Source organism: Macrotis lagotis, chromosome 8, assembly GCF_037893015.1.
Source record: "Macrotis lagotis isolate mMagLag1 chromosome 8, bilby.v1.9.chrom.fasta, whole genome shotgun sequence".
NCBI lineage: Eukaryota > Metazoa > Chordata > Mammalia > Peramelemorphia > Peramelidae > Macrotis > Macrotis lagotis.
The window spans coordinates 175,840,432-175,859,356 of NC_133665.1; the positions used below are offsets into that span (position 1 = coordinate 175,840,432).

Consider the following 18,925-nt stretch of genomic DNA (forward strand, 5'->3'; position numbering starts at 1 on the left):
TGTGTATATTGAATATTCCAATGGCATTTGAGCCCATTGAGGGCAAGAATTATTGTTTTTCTACAACATATATGATGGGCTGTATACATGTTTTAAATGTTATCTCCTCCAGTAGAATGAAAATTGAATGGGGAGGGACTCTTCATTCTTATTTTAATACCAGCATTTAAAACTAGCATTTAAGACAATTCTGAAATAGAGGATTTTAATAAATATTTGTTGATTTGACTGACTGATTTAGAATACTCAGATGATGGGTTCTCATGTACTCCAAACACAAGTTAACATTGTTGATCCTTGAAAGAACTTCTAGTCATTCCTAGAAAGTTATTCTGGGTATTGCCCACATATCTCTGTGGGGCAGGGTTTGCTGTTGACAAAGACACTGGAGACGCCAGAGCTTAGGGATGGGAGATGGGTTAAGAGCAGTGAGGATTTGGTGGGGGATAGTGCAAGAGAAGACTGGGTACATGGGATGGGGAAGAGTTTCATTTACCCTGTGGAGTTTGTGAGGAGTCCCTCAAATTTACTGACCAGTCAGAGGGGATATATTAATTAAACTTTCATGTAGGAAAATCATTGGTGATTGAGGGGAACAGTATGGATAGATGCGAGGCCAAAGAGTCAAGGAGGAAGTGAGCACAGTAGTCCCAGTGAGAGCTGGAGGGGAGAGAAGAGGGGCCTGTAGGTCACAGATAGTTTGGAGAGGCGACTGACAAAAGGTGTGTGAGGACTCAAACCTGGGTGATTGCAAAGAATGCCAAGTGACATCTAAATTTAACTTTCCTATGAAAAATTAGTGATAACAGGGATGGATCTCTGAGAAGGTAGAACTAGCTATCTGCAGCTATCTATACCTCTCTTTAAAAATGGGAGTCATCTGCAAAGAAGAACCTGTGGTTGCTGTCGAGGACATCATGAGTGGGTTTGGGGAGAGAAGAGAAAGGCCCCATGCAGAGACTTGAGGTACGCTCGCAGTTATTGAGCATGTCATGAAAGAGGTGCCCTCCACCTAGTAGAAGAAGCAGGAAAGAGCAGCATCATGAAAACTAAGGAGAGAGTTGATTGATAGTATCAGAGGCTTCTGAGTGGCCAAAAAAGATGAGGATGGAGAAAAGCAATACATAAAGATCTCACTTTAAGAGAGCAATTTGAGTGAGTGAGGTTCAGAGAGAGAGAGAGACAGAGACAGAGAGACTCCCCTGTGAGCCCCATAAGGCTAAGGACTTATACTTGGTCTGGTCCAGCCCTGAAAAAACATCACCTTGCAATCTGAATACTATTCCAAGGGAGCATATAATAGTGTGGCCCTTTTCAGGGTCAGGAAACGGGATCTTGGAGAGGTTAAGGACATTGAGTACTGTGAGAGGCAGGGCTCAAACCCAGGTTCCCTAAAATCAGGATCCCAACTTTTCCGTGCCACTTTCCCATATCACCACATGACTCAGATAATCAGATAATTAAGAATTGATTTATGTTTCCAGTGCATTAAACAGCCTGAATACACACATACAAACATTACTTCTGTGTAGCTGATGCCCAGATATGTTCCCCCAGTCCTACGGGAGTTCTTAACTTTCTAGATAAATGATTGTTTTCATCTTTTCCTTAACACAACCTGACCAATTGGAGACTTTGTTTAAGGAACAATTTTTGTGTTTGTTGAATGAAAAACATTTAGCCTCAAGAGACTTAAGAGCTGGCCAATACCAAGCACTCCTGGGTTTTGATTTTTGGAAGGCAGTGGAGTTAAGTGACTTGCCCATGGTTACTCAGGTAATTTTTAAGTGTCTGAGTCCGGATTTGAACTCAGATTCTTCTGACTTCAGGGCTGGTGTTCTATCAGCTGCACTACCTAGCTGCCCCCAATACCAAACACTCTTATAGAAACAATCTATCTCAAGATACAGTTTGTTGAGATTGTGTGCTGAAGTAAATGTGTTCACAGATGATCCATAGTGTTTTTAGTTGTCAAGGCTTTGTTTAACATGGAGTCATAAAGAAGAGAATGGAAGTTGGTTACTCAGATCATTATCTGGGGAGAAGGTGGCGATTTTCAGTTGTTGGGAGAGTCTCAGTAATTGCCTTCAGTCCATTTTCTTTCCTTTCCATTTGTCATTTTCTCCAGTATTTTCATCTCCTATCTTGTTTGACCTTTGTTCCAGTGGTGCAATCTGTGTATTGACTTGGTAGCCTTCACCAGTGACATTTTCAAGGGGGCTGTTTTCCAGTCTTTGGATGGAATCATTGTCTCTGCAAACTGCAAGCTCCGAAAGATCTTCACTCTGAAGTCCAAGCCTCGAGATACTGCAGACAGAGATGGTGAGTTCTTTAAGATAGTAGCAATTATTATATGCTGAACATCTTTAGAAACATTTTTAGGAAATCATTATTTTCTAGTCATGCTAAAACAGGAAAGGGTTGGGGATTTCCCTCCATAATTGCTTCAGAGGAAAGTCTATGAAGTCAATACCTTAACATCCAGGACCCCAAACCTAATAGCAGTTCTGTTTTGGAGGCTCTAAGCAAGAGAACCATTACAGATACTGAGTGGACGCTTACTCTCCACAACTCCCCGGGCAGGGGCTGAGGAAGCTACAAAGGAAGCAGCAATCACCTTAATTGTTCATAGCTAGCTTGTAGAGACCTCCCCACATTGGCTACCATGTAAATCACAAGGTTCTTCCAAGGTCCATAGTTAGGACATTTCAGAGGTGGGCTTGAAACCTGGGCCTCTTAGGATTCCTGACTCACCATTCCTTCCCATGGTTGCCTTACTAGAAACTTTTTAGCATTCCTAGGGTAAAACTGTATGGAGTGATTGGTACTTAATACTACTTGATAATCATGAGAAGTGAAGAATTAATCACATAGATAAATAGGAATGATAATTCTGATTGCAGGTACTACTCATCTTAAGATGACACTGGCAGGAACACTGGGTTTAGAGTCAAAGATATGGATTCAAAGTTTGGCTATTGGTTTTACTACCTGTATCGTCTCAGAGAAGTTAAGGTCTTAGGTGATTTTGGAGTCATCATCTCTGAAGTGAGCACTTGGCCTTGATGCTTTTGTAAGATCTCAGAAGACCTTTGATCCATCACCATGATTTCATTGATGTTATTCACTTGGTTTTGATTCCTCTTTAATTTCATTTTTTTGTTTTTTATTAATTTTCTATTCATTCCAAGGTGACCAGCCTTTTTTGTGATCCATTTCTCCACTTCGCTCACTTAGTCCTTGACCATCATCTGGACACTGGTGCCATACTGGGCCTCGAAGCCTTTCTAGCTTGGTAGAATCTTGGAGGATTCAGGGTTACTTTCCCCTCATTCCGCAAACACCAGGATGAGGAATCAAAGTAGGATTTTAAAAGAGAAAGAAATTTTATTAATTTTATTATGAGACCATGTTGTTTAAAGTGCTAAGATCCTCTTCAAAAGCAGTGAACAGTTGTGAAATGTTACATTTGATTGTTTTGGGGGCAGAGGAAAGTAGCAAGGTAGATGAAATCCCTTCTAGTCTAATGATCTATCTATCTTTCTGGGTAACACATTTCACATTGGGCTCTAGAAAGTTTAAGCCCTTCTCCAGATCATCTAAACAAATAATCCATAGGAGATTGTATGAGCTGGACAGAGCTCTGCCTGCTTCCCATATGGTTCCCACCCCACAGAGCATTCCTGGTCAGATTGGTTCCTGGTGATTTAGGAAGAAGTCTGAAGTTTGATAGAGTATTCTCTGGATGATAGCAGCTGAATGAGACCCCTCCCCACACCCCAACTAATGGGAAAATCGAAGACTTGACAGTGACAGCTAGTTTGGACCACTCCAAGTTATTTTATTTACATATAGGATTTCTGCCACCTCAGGATGAATTGCAACAGTTTTAAATTTTAGGATAGACAGTAAATAATTTTAAAATGATTCAGTAGCCTTGAAGATTGTGTTTAAGATGGACGTGGAGCCTAGTTCAGTTCCATTTAGTTAGGTAAATCATGCCGCTCTGCAGTAGTCAGAAATAATACTAGTCGAAGAGTTTTAGGTTTTGGTTTTATCTGATAGGAATTAGAGAATTCTTTTTTTTTTTTTTCCTTTTGGAGAGGGAATGAAGGGGCCATTTAAGCTCTGCTCCTCATTTTTCTCTGTAATTATACCTTGGTGTCTCAATGGATAGAGCACTGGGTCTGGGGCCAAGAAACCCCATGGACAGTAGAGGTGTGCTATGGTCCACAGACATGTCAAGTTGGACACTACTCAGAGACAGGAAATTGGTGAAGCTGGAGGATCCCTGACCTTTGTTAGGTCATGTCAGTCCAAGACTTAGAAATCCTTCAGATACCTTCCTTAACACTGGGAAAAGGTTTGAGATTAAGTTTTGGAAAGCTCATCTGCTGGACTTAGTTGTTGAAGTTGAATTCTTTCACTAATCTTGACCATCTCCATTTGTCCCCAGCCAGATACCTTGAGAGTTCTCTGAGTACTCAATGCAGAACACAGCTGGGTCCTTTCGGTAGGAGTTGGGATTGGTGCTGTTCGCCATGTTGTGCATTAGAGACTCCTAGGCCTGAAATTTGTTCTGCTTTGGGTTACCCCATATCAAAGGCTGGTAGAGTTTTGTCAGCTTGATGACAGCACTTCACAAGCTTTTTTGGTGTTTGTGACAGCCTCTAGGATGGGGACTTTATATTTTAAACTATATTTAAACATCTGTTTTCTAGCATGTACCATTGGAGCATCTGAAGGATACTTGAGTTTCCATGATTTCTTTTTTTTTTTAAGGATAATGTCATTTCTCTTCTACAATGAAATTACTGTCTAGATTGGAATTGAGCTGCAATGGAGTCTTCATCAAAGGGCATTTTTAACCTCAGGAGGGAGTTGGTTCTATTCTGACAGTCCATCTGCTTACTGCCTCCATTCTTTATGACAAACTACAGAGACAGACCCTAGAATAGGGAGTCTTGGACTAGCTCCAGCAACACCCGACAGACAGACTTCCCTTCTGAAGTGCTGGTGCTGGTGACAGACATTGAGCACCTGAGAAGTTCAGAGTACAGATAAGCTCTTTGGAGACCCCATCTGAACAGCCCTTGGAGTGAAGTAGCCTGTGCTGGCAGTGAGGGTGCCACACACGGACAATGCTTAGTGAATGTTGAAATGTACCTCTCAGTCAGTCTCCTGCATTGTCTTGACTGGGGAGTCTGCCTATTGATAGTCCAAACAGCTGCCTCCATCCAGACCATCCTCAGATGCCTCTTCATGGCAAAGGGCAAGTAGAGCCACTGCTTCAGCCCCTTCTGCCAAGTCGAAGCAGCTTTGCTGAGGATGTTGGAGAATCATACTTGATTAGTTGAGAAATTTTCACAAGCAGATTGACTCAAGACTGAACACTTTTTAAGCTTTACAGCTCTTACTAGCTGTATTGCCCTAGGAAAGTCATGTAACCACTGTCTAGGTGCCTTGATTTCCTTTAAAGAAGAATGAGGATGATAATAGCAACTTTTCCCAGGGTGGTCGTGATGATCAAATGTGAGATCCTCTTTGTAAAGCATTTAACCCAGCGGCAGACACAGATGAGATGTGAGTTCTTCCTTCTCCTTCAGTCAATCATATTGAGTCATGTTGACCCAGAGAGTTGTGCTGGCCAAGGAATGGCCCACACTGCTACCATTACAGATTTCATTATGAATTAAAGTAAAAATAATAATTTTTTTCCACCAAAATTAGGGGAAACTATTAGAAGGAAACTGCCGTCATCTGTCTATATCATGAAACTCAAAACATTGAGATTATAGATTCATCACTTATTCATATTTGTGAGATCTTAAATTTAGATATGGAAGAGACCTAGAGACTATCCAGTCCAGCTATTTTATATATCTGTACAAATGCGTTTATCAGTGAATTCATCATTGGAAGGTGATTTTTTTTCTTTATTTCCAGATATATATGGTGCTCCCTTTACAGCAGATGAGCCCACAGATATCATTCCTAGAAGCTGCCAATTAACTACAGATGTACCTCAAGTTACCCAGCTGCTAAATATGACTAAGCTTCGCCAAGTTGAAATGAAATTTGGAGGCCAACCTTTAATGTCAACAGAACCAGGTATATTTTTAGGAACCCAGACTAGAGATGCAGTCATTTATTTAAAATAAACAAAATGCTTGGGCTTTTAAAATTTTGTTTTATAATTGAAATTAAAAATTAAAATATTAACCTATTTGCTAACTAGCTAATAAAAGTGGGGGAAAAAATTAGATTTCATGCTTTCTCTTCACTCCATCAGGGTTAATTGATTTTTGTATTTATGAAGTTTTGAAGTTGAGAAAATGATACAGGCAAATAGCAGCACTAAATAAAGTAGTCATTGTTTTTATGACAGACCCATTTACCCTTCATCAGATGCTTTATTCCCCTTATGTTTTTCTGATCACTGGACTTTTCCTCTTGAGGAATTGAACTCAGTATCTCATATCTGGTGGCTGACATCTCTGAACCTTTTATGAAATCCATTGGTTATTCATTAAATGTCTGCCATGTTTTCAGGTCTATAATAGGTTCTTTGCAGAACACAAAAACAGGGCAGGTTCCTATTCTAGAACCTTCTATCAAGTTGGGGAAAAAAGACACAAGAGGTACATGTGTGAAACTACGAAAGAACAAAGCTAATGTTAGATGGTGTGCCCTCCTGCAAGTATCCAGAGAAGAATGGTGAAGGAGAATTCTTTGTAGATGATGGCAGAGAGGAATTGTGCAGGAACAGGATTCTAAGCAGAAGACTAACCCTGAACATGGCCTGGATGAGGGAGGTTTAGGAGTGGCCCAATGTCCTTGGCCCTTTAGAAGCAATCTCTTTTAGTTCTAGACTGCTAGAATACTGTGCCTAGAAAAATCTCATGGGTGATCCTTCAAACCCTGGATTTTTAGCTCCATGTTTTGTCTGTTATCTGGCATTCACTTCCTGCAGCCAGGGCCTCCTGTTCCCACCTATCCTAGACCTTGTTAAATACCTGCTTTTGACCCTCCTTCTGCTCCTTCTGCCTCTTGCAAGTGCCCAGTCCCACCTCTTGTCCTTTTTTCTCTTTTCAACTCATTTTTCCATTTCTTGACGGGGCTTGGAGGGCTCCAATAGTTGGTGATCTAGGTAGGAACATCTCTTCTAACCTTACCTTAGTCCACCCTACATAGTCAGGGGTAGGGCATTGTCCAAAGGTCTTTACTGTGTGAATGAGGACAGATAGGGAGACATTCTAGGTCCAGCCCAGGCTGTAAGTTGCACTAAGTCAGCCCCATTGGATTAGAAGGAATTGATCCTGGTGAACAAGAACAGTAGGATCCTGTCATAGTCGGCAAGACAGGAGGGCTTGGTTTGTGCCTGTCCCTGCTGTGAAGACAGCCTTGAGACTAGGAGAATGAGAACTGGAGAGAAAAGAGCACGACTAGGAATGGCATGGGTTAGTAATGAGTAAACAAAGGGCTAGTCAAGTGTTCATGAAAGTTGTAGAAGAGCAGGAATGTGGGGGTGTCTTGAACGGGAAGGAGGGAGCTGCTGTGAGCATCTGTTTGATAGCAGTGTGCTACAGCAAGAGTTGACTTGGAACTAAGAAGACCCAGCTCCACATTGTGATGCTCTTTGGCTGGTGCCCCTTACCCGGTCTCTAGGACCTACCTCAAAACATCTCCCTGAGGCTTAAAGGGAACTTGTTTTTGATAAAGGACATTGCAGAGTTCAAAGGACAGTATGTTGTTTGTGGATTTATTTTCTATTTCATTTGTCTTAGCCTGTAAATTAGTGAGTGGTAGCCAGGAGGGGCATGGTCGCTGGCTTTAATGTAAAGCTTCCTGCGTGTTTCACTACGTTGTGTAGTGAGATAGGTCTTGGAGTTGGGGGTAGCAAGGGCCATGGTCTTGACAACTGTTCAGGGTTGTTTGAAGACTCAAAGGAAACATCAGAGAAAAATAATCCGGATGAGGATTAACACAAAATGTACCAGTGTAAAACTATCTGAGACGATTCCTAATACTTCACATTTATGGAGCAGTTGGAAGTTGGGATGTCATTTTTCAGACACGCAAAATGTCCCTGGAGCTCCATGCCAGCCTAGGGAGGGGGATGGGGAGGGAGCAGGTGCTTTGTTGTTCCCCTGGCCAGAGAGGTGAAGATGCTTGGCTAGGAGTCCCCCAGACTGGTAAGTCTCAGATGTAGGATTTAACCCTCAGCTCCTGAAAAGGCCAGTCCCTGGACCTCCCTTGTAACTCCCTCTGGTGTCCTTAGGATAGAAGCAAATGGAAACCATTAGGACTTAAGTGCCTTCTAAAAAAAATTAAGAAGTCCTTCTTTTATCATTTATTTATCTCTTTTGAGTCAAATGATGATTTTCAATAACGAATATTTGTTCAAATGCAATTAGATAAAATTCAGATTTTAGTGCTTCTGTTGTAGTTCAATATCACAACAAATATTTATTTAAATAAAAATGCTGCACTACAATAAATTTTTATGTGTCTTTCTACTTTAAAGTTCAAGGACACTGAGTGTTACCTGCCCCCATTAATTCAACTTTCTACCTAAACTAAAGCTTTTCCCCAGAGTTTACCTCAGCTTCTATGCAGGAACAAGGTATCTCAATGAATGGTTGCATCCTGCTTGGGTCATATACACACAGAAGGACCAAGGATGGGCCAAAAACCATCTAACTTAGGTCCCAAGAAGCCTTCTTGCACTTCTGTTCATGCATTGTGATGATGGTTTTAAAGATGTCAGCACTTAGGATGCTGCTCACTCAGGGTTGTGTGAACATCTGCTTTAACTTCTAATACTCTTTCCCACAAAAATATTCTGACCTTTCAGGGTTTGTTATCTTTTCATTTATTTATTATTGTTCAGTGAGTAATTGTTACACTGACTGTAGGAAGATGTGATTTGAAAGATGGTTGGCATGTCATGCCAGAAGAGAAATCCCAGGGAAGAGGCATGTGATAGAGGAATGGGACAAAGGCCAACCACAGGCATTAGAGTTGACCAGCTGCTCAGATGCTATCTACCACTTTCTTTCCTTTGGGTCCTTGAATAAAGTACTTCCTCATCTCCCTCTCATCCTCTGATGATCTTGGAGACCTCCTCCAGCTCTGACCTGTCGTCTCAAGGCCCATCCATTCCCATAGATGACTTTAGAGAGTCACTTCAGTTCTCCTGGCCTCAGTTTGACATCTATGAAATAGGGATAGAACTTGGCCTACTTGTTTTGTTGGAAAGCTCTAAAAACATGTTCTATAAACCTTGAAACTAAGGATAAATAGTAGTAACTGGAAGCATTGTTATAATGAATAGTAAAGATTTTTTAATCTTGGAAAACTCAGTAATTTTTTTCAAACAATTTGTTTACGCATGTCCAAAAAACTTGATTGAACTGCAGTTGAACTTGGTGATGGAGTGAATGTCTGCTTTCATGATTGATGATGAATAAGTGTGGGGAAGCAATGTGGAGTAGTTGACAGAAAGCCAGCCTTGAAACCAAGAAATCCTGGGTTCAAGTTCTGACTCTGACACAGCAAAGTCACTTAACATCTTAGTACTCTCTGCAACTTTCTAAGACCATAAGTTATTGAGAAGGTGCCTGCCTGTACTGGTAAAAATCCTTATGCCAGTGAACTCCCAAATTCAGTTCCTGCCCTTCTCAGTGCATGGCTTCAGAAAAACCCAAGGCAGTAGACAATGGCAGCTTGCTTTAAGAAAAAGTTTTTTGTTTTTTTCAGTAAACACAAATACCTTGAAGCAACTAGAGTTTCCCAGCGTTTTTATGTCATATACTTTGATGAGATCAGAAATATTTTAAATACATTAATATATATTTTAAAATCATTGTTTTCTAGTGAGGCATGATGTGTGTGTGTAGAATTGTTAAAAATGAAAACTTTTTTTTTCTTCCTGTCCTAACCCCTGAGAGCTAAGGACTGTTAAGGAGTGGAGAACCAGAAGGACCTGATTATTTCTTGTAGTACCCAAATTTAATGGAATTGATAAAATCCGGTCTGATTATTCAGATTAAGTAGTTGGTTCCTCAATGACAAGATGCACTGGTCCACTAAGCACAAATCAAAGCTAGTAATTTATTTAAATACTAGAAAGTAATTTAAACAAATTCTTTGTTCCTGGGCAGCAGTCTTAGTGGGGGGGGGTGACTTTTTCCTTCCCTCTCTGGTTCTGGTAAGATGATACAGCCTTAAGGGAAACAATATTTTCTTCTAGAACTATAATGTCATCTTCCTTCTATCTCTTCCATTGACGAGATCCTTCCTGGAACTCTAATTGGTGCCTTATTTAGAGGAGGGTCAGAAGAACAGCAGCTCAGCTGCAAGTTAAAGCTAAAAAAGAGGTCAAAGGGGTTTAGATTGCAGATACTGAAAGGGGGGGTAAAAAAGGCCTAGTCACTTATTTCAGATCTATTTCTAGCCATCATTCAACCAGGTTCGTTTATTTGTGAATATATTCAGCAACACACTTGTCAGGTGCATCATTATGTCACAACTGTTGTAAGTGAAAACTACTTCCCTTGCATTTTGAATATTTTTCTCTCTAATTTACGTGAAATATAGCAGATACTCTTACAATTCAGCCCTACAAGCATTTATTAAGCTCCTACTATATGAACCACCCTGGGCTTTTTTTTTAATATGAATGTAAAAATGGAGTTTAAGCCTGGTTCTAAATTAGTGCTAAAAAATTTTGCTCTAGGAAAGGTGTCAGCACTTTTTAAAGAATAGATGCTAGTCCTCTGGGTCCCTTGAGCAACACGATAGCAAACTGAATGTTTCCTCAGGTCCCCATAACCTCCCACACTTTACCAAAGCAGGAATTATGCACCAAAAATAAAACAGCTTCATCTGTTTCTGTGATCTAAGACACCTGGAATCCAAAAAAAGGTTTACAGAAAAAGCAAAACCCAAGAACTAATACTGAACATTTGGTCATCCCTCCTCCTTTCCAGTGCCACAGAGACCCATCCTCAAGGCTGACCCAAGCCTGTCAGTGGATGCAGCCTTGGAAGCACTACTGCTACAGAACTCTGAACTGCCCAAAGCTCTTTAATGTAAGTGCTGGACCAGGGAACCAGGGAATAGGGCCATGAAACAAGGCACCAGGATGGCTCACTGAGCTTGTGGGGCCCTACACCCATTCTGGGCCAGTTCTAACACCCAAAAGTCAACTGGGACAGAGACTACCTTGCCTGGGAGACTATGAGTTGTCTAATGTTGGAAAGGGCTTAGACACTTTGAGAGCCAACCCCCAGAGAAACAGAAGCAAATAATAAGGAAAATAAAGAGGGGTGGGAAGGTGAAATGAGAAAGTACCAAAGAATATAGAAATAAGAAATCTTGAACACAAATGGAAAAAATGAGTACCACCAGAAAGAAATATAGCCTGCAGATCTAGTAAATAAGTTTAAGCATCTATGAATACAAATGAAAGAAAATGATTCAAACCTGTATGAGCCAAGATGCTGGTGAAGTTGAGAGCATGAAAGTACAAGACTTGTTCTTGAGTGGTTTAAAGAGAAATGAGAATTTGGAGATCAAAATATGTATCCTGCACAGCAAAAATAATGAACAGAATAGAACAAAAGTGTGCAGTGACAAGCCTCAATGCAGAAACAAGACAGAAGAAGAGATTGGGAGTGTCCGCTCACAAGAATGAAAGAAGCCTGAAGAAGAAGCAAAAGACAAAATTCATTATGCTCACTCTAAAGGTAAACCATGTCTAGACAACTTAAGGACCATAGAGCTCCCAGACAAACAGGACAGAATAAGACGTGAAGTCTTACTGACATAATGAAGGAAATAACAGAAGAGAATGTCAGGACACAGAAAATGAAATTCCAATTGAAGGAATTCACAGATTCCTTCCAGGAAAAAAAACTCTTGTGTGAGACCTCTGAGATACTGAGTAGCTAAATTTAACAGTTCAATTCAGAAACAGTTTCTGCTAACCATTTGGAGAAAGATCTTCAAAAACAAAGGGAAAGACATTTGAATAAGGAAAGACTTCTGCATCCTTTAGAAAAAAGAAGAGGGAATGGAATGTGTTCTAAATGCAGACCGGGGTGACCTTTTCTGCAAATCTGAATTATACATGACAAAATATGGACATTCAGTAATAAAGGGAATTTTGGAACATTATTTAGAACAAAAATAATTTGCTTCTTGAATAAACCAAGCAAGAGAAGTGAGAAAGATTTAATAAATATAGTTAGCAATGGCCACAAAGTAGCAAGTGTCTTGATGGAAATCTGTAATAAAGCAAAATGTAGTTTAAAAATTCCAAAAATGTTCTATTAGCAAAACTAGCAGTGACCAATAAATGGATCCAAGGCTCCTCAGTAGCCAAGGATACATCTGATAGTCATAGCAATTATAGTCCTGAAGAGGAAATAGACAGTGATATCAATCTGGCTCAAGAGAAGTTTCTCATTTTTTATTGATCAGTTCTAGGGTCACTTAATCACAGTTTATATCAGTTTATCACCAGGTGGATTAATGTACTCTGTAATGTCCCATGATTGGTGGTTTCTGAGGAAGAACAGGACATTTATGGTCCACATGTTGGCAAATTCTATTACATTAGAATATAGCATCTGGAACCTATTGCGTGGAGGGTAGCCTGTATTAAGGAGTTCAAAAGGAGTTTATGTTCATATGATATGGGAAAGTAATACATAGCCCCTTGATTATTAAGACTTGATGAACTGATTAAGCCTTATTAAAATAATGTAAAATGGGGGTATCAATTTTCAGTTCCATAACAGAAAGACCAGTAAAAGACTTCTTTCTAAATGTATACAAGGAAACAGGTGAAAGCAGTAATCTGGTAGGGATAATAGTGAAAAAAAATAGCCCAGGTGCATTATGCACCAAACCAGAAAGCATTTTGTCTACAGGTGAATACCTCTCTTGTGAGACTACATTGCAAAGTACATGAAAGGCAGGAAAGAGAGTAGAGGATTAGGCAGGAATGAGTGATGTATCAGGGTCAACTCACAGGCTAAAAATGAGGGGTAGGTGTGTCCTCAGAGAAGTGAACTAAAAAGTAAAAAAAGGAAGAAAAGGTGGAGCATGAATACTCCTATGAATGAATGGAAATGGGGACCTTATACTGAATGAGCCCCAGGAGATTTGGTGCCTGGAAAGTCTATTTATCCAGGGAGGGGAGAATTGGAACCCCTTTGGGCAACTAGTGTCTGGAGGAATCCGAAGCATAAGTTGGGATTTTTAAGCAAATGGGGGGGCTGAGACAAACATGAATGAGTATTGATCAGTAAGATGGGGCAGTGTCTTCTTTGACATCTGCAGCTGTTAGCATTGTTCTGAGAGTGAGACACTATGGGAAAACACACTATTTAAACAGGAAGAGAGAAAGGGAGTACTTAATCATATTAAGAAGACAAGAGAGGAGAATTATCTAACCAGTAACAGCAGGAGAGAAGAACTAATTTAAAAGGAAAACCCTAACAAGTAAAAGGGGTAAGAAACAAGGAAGTGAGTGAGGAGAAGCACTCAGTGGAAACAAGACAAACTTAAAAAAAAGAATTAAAGTAACTAAAGGAACATATTACTGTATTTGTAGTGGGGGAGGAAATCATATATTGAAAAATCAGAAATAATTTTAGAGATGGAAAAAAATAAAAATCTAATCCATCACATCAAATATAAATGATTAAACAGTCCAAAATATGAAATAAGAAAACAAAACCCTACAATCTATTGCTTATAAGAAACTGGGAAATGGAAAAAATATATTGTGCAACAGTTGAATTCAGAAAAGCAGAAGTTACTATCATGCTATCAGACAAAGCAAAGCAAAGATAGTATACTGAAACAAACCACATAGAAAAAGTAATAAATTTATACTCTCTAAATGCCTTAGGATACAAATTCATGAAGGAAATAGCTGAGCTTCAAGAAGACAGTAATACTATAGTGGCAGGAGACTTTAATATCCCTCTCTCAGTTTGGGATAATGCTAACAGAAACAAAAGGAAAACTATGGAGCTGAAAAAATTCTGGAGAAACTAAAGTTTAAAGACTTAAACATCTTCTGAAATGGGATGGTTAAAAAATTTCTCATCAACACATGGAAATTTGACAAAAAAATGGACAGGTACATAGATATATCAAACAAATATAAAAAAGACAGAAATAGTTACTACATCCTTTACAGTCCAAATTGGTTCAGGGACCACAAAAAACAAAAAGACTTAAATGGAAATTTAATGAATTTTTAATGAATGGATCAATGGATCAAAGAACAAATCACAGAAACAATATGTAAAAGAAAATTATAAAATACCATACTAAAACATCTAGGCTTACAAACATACAAAATGCAAAAATAGAAGATTTCTAAACTAAAAATGCATTTTTCAAATTAGAAAATGAACAAATAACATAAAAACAAATATTAAAGGGAAAAATAGATAATTGGAAATAAATAATTGAAATGATATACTAAAAGCTAGTTCAAATAGACTATTAAAAGACTAATAAAATTGTTAAACCCTTAGTTTAAATAAAAAAGAGCAGAAAACCAAATCAATAAAATATCAAATGAATAAGGTAAAATTACAGCAAAACCAGAATAAAGCAAAAAAAAAAACCCAATCAGAATATATGTACATTTATGTGCTTAAAACAGCAAAAGATACAAAAAAATAGAGGAATACCTTCAAAATGATCAGATGAGAAGATAGGTACTAAATAACAGTCTAAGGAAATTAAGTGGATCTGTTCTCTAAAGGAACTATCAAAGAAAAACCTCCTGAGCCTGATAGATTCACAGGAGACTTCTATCAAACTGAGAAAGAACTATTACTATATTTCAAATTACTCTGACAAATTGAGAAAGAAAACACTCTTATCAGAATCCTTTTATGAGGCAAATAATGTACTGATGAAACCTGGATGAAATGCAGAAAGAAAACTGTAGACCAGTGTCATTAATGAATATGGACTCAAATCTTTTTTTTTGTTTGGTTTTTGCAAGGCAGTGGGGTTAAGTTAGTTATTAAGTATCAGAGGCTGAATTTAAATTTAGGTCCTCCTGTTTCCAGGGCTGGTGCTCTATCCACTGTACCACCTAGCTGCCCCTGGACTCAAAAATTTTAAACAAAATTGATTCAAACAGATTACAGCCATTTATCCAAGTAGTCATAAATGAGATTTATGCCAGTATTACAATGATTCAACATTAGGAAAGCAATCAACAAAATTAATCATAGTAAAAACAAAACTTCCAAAATGGTGTGATCATCTCAAATAAACAGGACAAGCGTAGTGGTGCTGTAGCACCAGCCTTGAAGTCAGGAGGACCTGAATTCAAGTGTGGTCTTAGACACTTACAAGCTGTGTTAACCTGGGAAAGTCACAACTCTGATTGCCTTTTCCCACACCCCTGAAAATGTCTGACCAAATAAGACTTTTTTTTTAGTTTTTATTTTAATGTATTTTACTTTTCCCCATTATATGTTAAAACAGTTCTTTAACATTTGTCTTTTTTTAAAGTTACTAGTACCTGGCAAGATACAGGAAGAGCTATAAAGAAATCCCATTCAAAGTAACCTCAGACAATATAAAATACCTGGGAGTCTGTTTGCCAAGGCAGACTCAGAAACTCTTTGAAAACAATTATAGCGGGCAGTTATGTGGCGTAGTGGATAAAGCACCAGCCCTGGAGTCAGGAGTACCTGGGTTCAAATCCAGTCTCAGACACTTAATAATTACCTAGCTGTGTAGTCTTGGGCAAGCCACTTAACCCCATTTGCCTTGCAAAAAATCTAAAAAAAAAATTATTATAAAACACATCTCACACAAATCAAATCAGATTTAAATAACTGGGCAAACATTAACTGTCATGGATAGGTTGAGCTAATATAATAAAAATGACAATTCTACCAAAAGTAAACTACCTGTTTAGTGCCCTACCAATCAAAATTCCAAAAAATTACTTTAATGAGTTAGAAAAAATTGTAAATAAATTCATATGGAGAAATAAAAAGTCAAGAATTTCCAGGGATTTAAGGGAAAAAGTGCAAAAGGTTGCTTAGCCCTACCTGATCTAAAATTATATTATAAAGCATCAGTCATCAAAATTGTCTGGTATTGGCTAAGAAATAGAGTTGTGCTCAGATTGGCCAGTATGACCAGGAAGGATAATGATCATTGTTGGAAGGGATGTGGGAGATCTGGGACACTATTACACTGTTGGGGGAGCTGTGAACTCATCCAACCCTTCTGGAGAGCTATTTGGAACTATGCCCAAAGGGCAACAAAAATGTGCATACCCTTTGACCCAGCAATACCACTGCTGGGTCTATACCCTGAAGAGATGAGGAAAAAGGGTAAAAACATTACTTGTACAAAAATATTTATAGCAGCCCTGTTTGTGGTGGCAAAGAATTGGAAATCTAGTAAATGTCCTTCAGTTGGGGAATGGCTTAGCAAACTGTGGTCTATGTATGTCATGGAACACTATTGTTCTATTAGAAACCAGGAGGGACGGGATTTCAGGGAAACCTGGAGGGATTTGCATGAACGGATGCTGAGTGAGATGAGCAGAACCAGAAAAACACTGTACACCCTAACAGGAACATGGGAGTGATGTTCAACCTTGAAGGACTTGCTCATTCCATCAGTGCAACAATCGAGAACAATTTTGGGCTGTCTGCAAAGGAGAGTACCATCTGTATCCAGATAAGGAGCTGTGGAGTTTGAACAAAGTGCAAGGGCTATTCCCTTTAATTTAGAAAAAAAAACAGATGACTTATTGTCTGATCTTGTTACCTCTTAGACTTCTCTCTAAGGATATGATTTCTCTCTTATCACACCCAATTTGGAACAAGGTACAACATGGAAACAAAGTAAAGACTGACAGAGTGCTTTCGGGGGGGGGGGGGAGCAAGATTGGGGGGAAAATGTAAAACTCAAATAATATCTTTAATAAAAATAAATTAAAAGAAATAGAGTTGTGGACTAGTGGAATAGACTAGGTGCAATAGCAGGAAATGATTATAGTAATCTGCTGTTTGATAAACCCAAAGAGTCCAGCTATTGGGATAAAAACGCTCTCTTCAATAAAAACTGCTGGGAAAAATGGAAGTTAGTATCAAAGAAACTTAGTTTAGACCAGCACCTCACACCCTATACCAAGATACGCTCCAAATGGATACAGGATTTAGACATTAAAAAAAAAAATACTATAAACAAACTAGAAGATCAAGGACTAGTTTACCTGTCAGATTATGGAAAGGGAAGCAGTTTATGACTAAGGAAGAGATGGAGATCATCACTAAAAACAAACTAGATGATTTCAGTTACATTAAATTAAAAAGCTTTTGCACAGATAAAACCACTGTAACCAAGATCAAAAGAAATGTAATAAACTGGGAAACAATCTTTACAACTAATAATTCTGACAAAGGACTCATTTCTAAGATATACAGAGAACTGAGTCATATTTAAAAAAAAAAGACATTCTCCAATTGACAAATGGTCCAAGGATATGCAGAGGCAATTTACAGGTGAGATAAAAGCAATCCATAGTCATGTGAAAAATTGCTCTAAATCATTACTTATTAGAGAAATGAAAATTAAAACTTCTCTGAGGTACCACCTCACACTTCTCAGACTGGCCAATGTGACCAGAAAGGATCATGATCATTGTTGGAAGGGTTGTGGGAAATCTGGGACACTATTACATTGTTGGTAAGAGCTGTGAACTCATCCAACCTTTCTGGAGAGAAATTTGGAACTACACCCAAAGGGCAACAAAAATGTGCATACCCTTTGACCCAGCAATACCACTACTGGGTCTATACCCTGAAGAGATCATGAAAAATGGTAAAAACATCACTTGTACAAAAATATTCTGATTGTGGTAGCAAAGAATTGGAAATTGAGTGAATGTCCATCAATTGGGGAATGGCTGAAGAAACTGTGGTATATTTATGTCATGGAATACTATTGTTCCATTAGAAACCAGGAGGGATGGGAATTCAGGGAAGTCTGGAGGGATTTGCATGAACTGATGCTGAATGACATGAGCAGAACCAGAAAAACACCATACACCCTAACAGCCACGTTGGGGCGATAATCAACCTTGATGGACTTGCTTATTCCATCAGGACAACAATCAGGGACAATTTGGGGCTGTCAGCAATGGAGAATACCATCTGCATCCAGAGAAGCAACTGTGGAGTTTGAACAAAGACCAAGGACTATTACCTGTAATTTAAAAAATTTATATCTGATCTTGCTGTCTCTTATACTTTATGTTTCTTCCTTAAGGATATGATTTCTCTCTCATCACATTCAATTTGGATCAGTGTATACCATGGAGACAATGTAAAGACTGGCAAATTGCCTTCTGTGGGGGATGGGAGGAGGGAAGTAAGATTGGGGGGGAATTGTAAAACTCAACATAAATAAAATCTTAAAAAAAAGTAAAGTTGTGAGTTCCTTTATATCCCTCTCTCCTCCATCCCTCCCTTCCCTTCTTCTCCTCTCCCCTCCCCTCATCTGAGATGAGAAACAATCAGATAGAGTTTCTGCCTGTGCCATCAATCTTCAGTCTGAATACAAGCCAAATAGCATCTCTTTCTCTAGAATGATTTAGTGTGTAGATCATTAGTCCTCAGGGATTGTCTGAATCATGGCCTTGCTGAGGATGCTAAGCCAGGCACAGTTCTTCATCCTATGGTACCTGCTGATCCAGGGCATGGCCTTTTCCTGGTTCTGCTCTGTTCATTATGCACCAGTTCAGCTAAGTCTTTGTGAAAGCATCGCACTTGTCATTTCTTAGGTCACAGTAATATTCATCCCAGGTATATACTACAACTTTGTTTAGTCCTTCCTTGATTTCCAGTTCTTA

General features: G+C 38.9%; 1 protein-coding gene across 12 annotated transcripts in view; it reads left to right on the plus strand.

Annotated features, from left to right (window-relative positions):
* CFAP20DC (CFAP20 domain containing) overlaps window positions 1–18,925 on the plus strand; it is a 199,650-nt gene that overhangs the window by 59,597 nt on the left and 121,128 nt on the right. For 11 of the 12 annotated variants that reach the window (XM_074198848.1, XM_074198844.1, XM_074198853.1 and 8 more), the window contains 2 exons: window positions 2,166–2,322; window positions 5,947–6,111. In XM_074198848.1, coding sequence (XP_074054949.1) covers window positions 2,166–2,322; window positions 5,947–6,111 — 322 coding nt within the window. Of the gene's footprint in view, window positions 1–2,165; window positions 2,323–5,946; window positions 6,112–10,994; window positions 16,351–18,925 lie in introns of those variants that run through there. The other variant, XM_074198856.1, reaches the window with a different exon arrangement.